This window comes from Prosopis cineraria, unplaced genomic scaffold (genome assembly GCF_029017545.1).
Source record: "Prosopis cineraria cultivar Desert tree isolate PC_DT_omini unplaced genomic scaffold, ASM2901754v1 PC1479, whole genome shotgun sequence".
Classification (NCBI taxonomy): Eukaryota; Viridiplantae; Streptophyta; class Magnoliopsida; order Fabales; family Fabaceae; genus Prosopis; species Prosopis cineraria.
The window spans coordinates 22,498-28,497 of NW_026556804.1; the positions used below are offsets into that span (position 1 = coordinate 22,498).

The following is a 6,000-nucleotide window of genomic DNA, read 5'->3' on the forward strand; positions in this document are numbered from 1 at the left end:
GGCAGTTTTAAAAAAAAGTAATAATTATATCTCAAAAGACTAAAAATATCTCACATTTTTAAATATTTAATTTTTTAAAAAATGCATTGCATTTTTCAACAGAGGGAGTATATAAAATTAATAATTTAATAACATCCTTTTAATTTTGATGACATAGTTACAGGTACTTTGTGATCAAAAGGAGTACATTTATTATTATCTTTATAGAATTTATCATTAACATTTTATAAAGTAATCATTTATTTCATATTTTTTAATAAAAATATCTTATTAAAAAGGAAAAAATGAAAAGAAATATCTTCTCAACTTACTAACATAGTTTTCTTCCATCTAATTTTTTTTTGGTAAATAAATAATCAAGCAAGCAGTGTTCACGTTCAGTGCTCATCAAATTAGGAGCAATCTTGATATTTTATTTTTAACCTAAAATGATCTTTGCTGATCATTGAAAATAATTTTTTAAATATATTTAATGATATATTTATTAAAATAAAATTTATAAAAGATATAAAAGATTTTAATAAGTCTGTTAATTATCAATCTAGTTAGTATAAATTTAATTTAAATAGTTTAATTTAATACTGAGAAATTTTATAATTTTATAATTTAACTATCCAAATATACTCTAAGTAATTTAAATATAACTTAAATAATGTAATTTAATATTTATAAATTAATTATTTAAATATATTTTAAATAATTCAGATTTAATATTAAAAATTTTTATATTAATAATATAATATTAAAAATATTTAAAAATTAATTTAAACATGAGAAATCATTTTAAGCTGAAATGAAAATAAAATTAGTTGATTATTGAGAAGGAAATTTCCGAAAAGTCAAAAAAAAAAAAAAGACAACCCAACGGTCAATGGGTCATCTGCGCCGTTCATTAAATTATTAACATAATAATTATATAAACTGTGAATTACAGAGAGACTCAAAGGGATGCAGAGAAAGCGGTAATGGGAAGGGAAGAAGATGTGAAGGTAGTGAGCTTCTGGGAGAGCCTGTTTGGGAGGAGGGTAGAGTGGGCTCTGAAGCTGAAGGGCGTCGAGTACGAATACATAGAAGAAGATATCTTCAACAAAAGTAGCCTTCTTCTAAAGCTGAATCCGGTTCACAAGAAGGTCCCGGTTCTGCTTCATCACCACAAACCACTCATCGAATCATCCCTCATCCTTGAATACATCGACGAAACTTGGATTCACTGTCCGTTGCTCCCTCCTCAGCCTTACCAGAAAGCCCTCGCTCGCTTTTGGTCTCAGTTTGCTGAAGAAAAGGTGAAATTGAAAACTCAGTTCTTTGCCTCAACATCTTTAAGTAACAGTTTCTGCTGAAATTGTTTTGGTTTGAATCTGGAGTAGCTTCCTTCATGATTCTGAATTTTGCTAACAGATTCTGGAATCCGCGTGGATCGCTATGTGCTTCAGTGGGGACGAAAAGGAAAGTGCGTTGCAGGTAGGAAGGGAATCGATGCAGAAACTTGAGGATGAGATTGGAGGTAAGAAATTCTTTGGAGGGGACAACATAGGCTACTTGGACATCGCACTGGGTTGGATCTTCTACTGGCTCCCTGTTTGGGAACAAGTCGGGTCCTTTCAATTTTTAGGCCCTCTGAAATTTCCGGATATTGTTGCTTGGACTGCCAATTTTCTCAATCACCCCATTATTAAGGATTCCTTACCCCCGAGAGATGAGCTCCTCTTCTATTATCACCATCGCAGATCTCAGCTATCATCTACTAGCTAGTCATGACTAGCTACTTCGAGCTTTATTCGCTCTGGCTATCTATAAAGTAAGGAAAATAAGAGAGACGTAAATCCATAATCCATATAATACGTAAGTGGGGCATAGGTGGGGTGTAATGTTATAATGTATCATATTTGCGAGCACTCTGAGTTTGACACATGCTGGATACTGATGGAACTTATCTCAGTAATGGTTATTAGTGCTTTATGCATCGAAGTCTGTAGGTATATTGTCATTAAAACTCAAACTGACTGACCGAATTATATGTTCTATATATTTTAATGGTAATCTCAGCCGGTAAGACATTATGGTATTATTACATTCTCTTAATTATATATAACTACAATGGACAGCCCAACAATTAATACCGGAAAGACATTACTACGACAATATCTTTATATATTAGAGGAGGATAGGAAGTTAATCAAGCCCCTTTAAAAGATACACTTTTTATTCAAGCAGCTACATAAGCAGCTAACAAGTTAATTAGTGGGACAAACACGAAGTACACAGCAAACTATAGATTGGCTAGCCTCAGAAGTACGTACTCCATTGTAGCTTTATTCCTTACTGTACATAAACACACTAGGGAGTGGGCTGATGAAAGTGAGTTCTTTTCTAGTGTTCTTCAAACGCATCACTTCCTCCCTGCTCATCCGAAACGAGTTCATCAGAACAGCGTCCGGCGTGGCGTGGACCAAGGACAGCTCTCCGGCCAGCGGGTTGATCATTGGGTTATCGCTGGTTTTAAGGGCCACCCAGTCAAATGCGTGGGCCCCGCCTTTCTTCACCACCACGTAGTGCTGTGGGACCACCAACACCTGACCATCCCTCACCTCTCCGTCGAAAAACCTCCGTCCATTCTCCCCCACCACCTGGATCCACCCGCCCCCCCTCGTGCAGTATATCACCGCGTGACAGTTTACATTGTAGTGAGGCACCATGATAGCATCCTGCGTCGTCCAAAACATTCATAATTAATTAATTAATCAGTTTCTTGTTTGCGTTCATTACGCTTTGTTATATGTGAATAATTTTACCTTGTAGAGGACACCACGGTCCACGCCAAGTCGGAGGTACTCGAGGATAGGCATGTTGGGAGTGTTAAGGCTAGTGAGGTGGCCTCCACGTGGGTTATATTTATCAGCGTGCATTCTTGGCTCACCTAGTGGATGTACATATGCAAGAGAACACAATGTTTCGTCCACTCCGTTTGTGGTTTTTCCACCATGACCTCGTCTTTTTCTTCTCTCTTCCTCCTCCTTCTCTGCTTCGGGTTGTTGTTCTTCTTCTTGTTCTGGGGACAGCCACCTAATGCCATGCTCAACCAAGATGATCGGACCTCTTGAATCCTTAATGCCCTGAACCTTGTCTGCGAGCTCAGTGTCTATGTTGAAAGATTCGGCCACCGTCTCCTTCGCCAACCCGCTGAATAGGTTTCCGCCGCCTGACGTCTCCGCTTCCTTCTGCCACTTTTGGTGGTTCCTGCCCCAGCTCTTGCTCTGGTTACCGCTTTTTGGCTCTTCTTGTGGGTTCCCTCCAAGGAAGAAACTCTGTAATTTGTCGAATCATATATAAACACCCAAATTCAAAAAACCAAACCTTTCCTGCATAGCTATTAAACTCAAGCATGATAAGTAATCATTGTTAGTTTTTTGATGAACAGAAAGAGACCTGTCAATGGATCATAAAGATTCTTATCTTTTCAGGATCCATCAATAATGTTTATTCAATTTGATATTTCATATCAAATATAAAATTTCAACCCTGATTTTGACGCGCAAGAATTCGCAAGAATATATTTATTCAAAAAGCAAAATTAACTGGATTAAAAAGCACCAGAATCTACCAAATGAATCGATCTTTGAATACTTAGCAAGTTTTTTATGCTGTCTGTGTTATCTAAGTTAATATGAAAATTAAAATATTCTATGGGGTACCCGAAAGGTGAGATCGAGCTGATTCATTTCGTTGTCAGTGTAGATGAGTGAGAACAAGACAAGGTCGTCGGAGTCGCCGGTGTTGTAAATCCACTGAGCCGAGCTGGACGGCACGGCTACGACGTCATCTTGCCGTATGGCATTGACCTTTTGGTGTTCGTCTGATCGGGACCCATACGATGCCCTACAACCAGCTACTATCGTTTCATAGGCACCCTTCCCTACATTACTCATTATTATTAAGTTTACCACAAAACAAAAAATCCAAGATCACAATGATTAATTACGAAATGGCTGTGAGAACTATGCTCAGCTGCAATGGTAATTGCAGAGAACACAAACACAGACAAAATGACAAAACAGCAGTAGCTCATGTAATCGTTATGTAATCACATTATGACCGTCTTTTGAAAAATCCACAAGAAGGAAGATCAGGCACGAGAGTGATGAGACCTTTGAGTACGTAGTGAATCCTGGGAACATTGGTGTAGAAAGGCAAAAGCAAGCCCATAGGTCTAATGGTGTATCGGACTAGGGTCACACCAGCACAACGAAGCTGCTCATTGTGGTCATCCCAGTACTCTATCTTCCCACCTTCCGATTCAACCACCGTGCTGGGTTCCAGAACGCTTAGCCTCTCCAGGCTGCACTTTCTGTATTGAACCTCCCCTGTTTCTTCACCGGCCAACCTTGAACAACTTTGAGTTATAACTAGCAAGGCAAGGCTCAGGAAAAGAAACGATGAGCAAGCCATGTCTGCCATGATGAGAGGAAATTAAAAACAGCGCAATAAGCTCATCAAACGGTAACAGTAGTGCATATATGCTCAAGAGAATGAGCGAGGACCGCTACCACCTGACCAGTATTTATTGATATGTGCATTATTGCAACTTTGCAATGATGAGAGTCTTTAATCCCGACACCCTCTAACTTTCAGAAATCAATGTTGAATCAGCAAGCAAAATTATCTACTTAAGTGATGACTTTCTATTTTGTGTTATAATTAACATGCTTTTGATTATATTTTGGAAGTCATCCGTGAAAAAGATAAATATTTTCTTGTTTTTATAAAAAGAAATTAACTAAGTGCCTCATGTGGATTGATTGTAATATTTTCTTAAGAAATTGTTTAAAATGATGGAAATTGAAGTAAGCATATATTCTACTCATTTATTAATTATGGACAAGTGGGGCATGACAACATTAAAACAAGAAAGATAAAGAAGACAAGAAAAAGGTAGTTCTAATTTCAAGAAACAAAGGTAGAAGTTCCTACACACTGTTAGATATTTCTTCAGAATTGTCCACTGGTGTCATGGCACCACAAAAGGAGTGCCATGGCACTAGACAAAAATGTAGTTTCTTTTTTGTGTGAAATTACCTGATACAACTCATTTTTTTGGATTGGATAATGGATCTTTTAGCTATTGCAACTGGAGAAAACCCTAGAAGAGTAAGAGGAAGAGTCTTGAAGTTTGGGATCAAGAAGAAGTGGAGCAAGTATTCATTCTATCTCATTTTATCAGTGTTTTCTCTTCTTCTTTTTCTTTATGTTGATGGATTCAAATTTTTCTTTGTTGTTACAGTTTTTATATCAGCTATGTGTAGCCAAATCTTCTTGTTCTAGAAGACTATGAACCTATTTGTTTAAATAATCTTTAATTTACTATTTAGTTGTTGAAAAATAAAGTTTTGATTACTTGTTCTTGTTTAGTGTTTAGATATCACGAGGTGAGATTTGAACATTTGGATTAAACCTTGGAAGAGAAAACTCAAATTAAACCTTGAGAATTAGTTGCTTAGGATTTGTTTAGCTAATTTGCTATTAGAACAGGAATGTATCTAATGGACCCAGGTAATCCTCATGAGTTAGGGTCTCTAATCCAATTAATTAATTAATTAAGGTAATATTTTGCATTAATTGAATTAATTAGTGTCCTTAATAATTGAAAGATACTTTGGATTAAGTTAGATTTTTATATTATCAAAATTGAGTTTCAAGACAATTAGAGTGGTAATAAGAGGGTTAGGAAGCAAATAGATAATTAGGACTCTAGAACATTCTTCTCTTAATTGACTTTAGCTTGTTTGTGGATTAAAAATTATTTTAATTAATTATTTTTAATATTTTTATTTTAATTATTAACGTAAATAAATTTAAAAATTTAATATCTAATTATCATTTTAATTAATTTTTAAAAAATTAATTTTGATTTATTACTAGCTTCAATTGCCACCCACACATTTACAGTATCTCATAATTTTCGTGGGCATCGCTGAGCATCTGCCGGGTAGGTAAGAATTATTA

The 6,000-nt window shown here is 35.9% G+C and overlaps 2 protein-coding genes across 2 annotated transcripts; one reads left to right on the forward strand and one right to left on the reverse strand.

The window, feature by feature from the left end:
• The first annotated feature begins 938 nt into the window (after window positions 1-938).
• On the forward strand, window positions 939-1,968 carry LOC129300207 (probable glutathione S-transferase). Its single transcript, XM_054938752.1, has 2 exons — window positions 939-1,283; window positions 1,399-1,968. The coding sequence occupies exons 1-2, from the start codon at window positions 966-968 to the stop codon at window positions 1,750-1,752; spliced, it is 672 nt and encodes a 223-aa protein (XP_054794727.1). The 5' UTR covers window positions 939-965; the 3' UTR covers window positions 1,753-1,968.
• A 163-nt stretch (window positions 1,969-2,131) lies between these two features.
• Window positions 2,132-4,538, reverse strand: LOC129300206 (legumin B-like). Its single transcript, XM_054938751.1, has 4 exons — window positions 4,146-4,538; window positions 3,693-3,913; window positions 2,793-3,305; window positions 2,132-2,705 (listed from the first exon to the last, which is right to left on the reverse strand). The coding sequence occupies exons 1-4, from the start codon at window positions 4,453-4,455 to the stop codon at window positions 2,313-2,315; spliced, it is 1,437 nt and encodes a 478-aa protein (XP_054794726.1). The 5' UTR covers window positions 4,456-4,538; the 3' UTR covers window positions 2,132-2,312.
• Between the last annotated feature and the right edge of the window lie 1,462 nt (window positions 4,539-6,000).

Excerpts from the sequence above, each read along its gene's own strand:
- LOC129300207 (XM_054938752.1), top strand. The coding sequence starts at position 966 with ATGGGAAGGGAAGAAGATGTGAAGGTAGTGAGCTTCTGGGAGAGCCTG. Across the intron at positions 1,284-1,398 it reads CTCAGTTTGCTGAAGAAAAG|ATTCTGGAATCCGCGTGGAT; the intron begins GTGAAATTGAAA and ends TTTTGCTAACAG.
- LOC129300206 (XM_054938751.1), bottom strand. The coding sequence starts at position 4,455 with ATGGCAGACATGGCTTGCTCATCGTTTCTTTTCCTGAGCCTTGCCTTG. Across the intron at positions 3,306-3,692 it reads AGCTCGATCTCACCTTTCGG|AGTTTCTTCCTTGGAGGGAA; the intron begins GTACCCCATAGA and ends GACAAATTACAG. Across the intron at positions 2,706-2,792 it reads ACCGTGGTGTCCTCTACAAG|GATGCTATCATGGTGCCTCA; the intron begins GTAAAATTATTC and ends TGGACGACGCAG.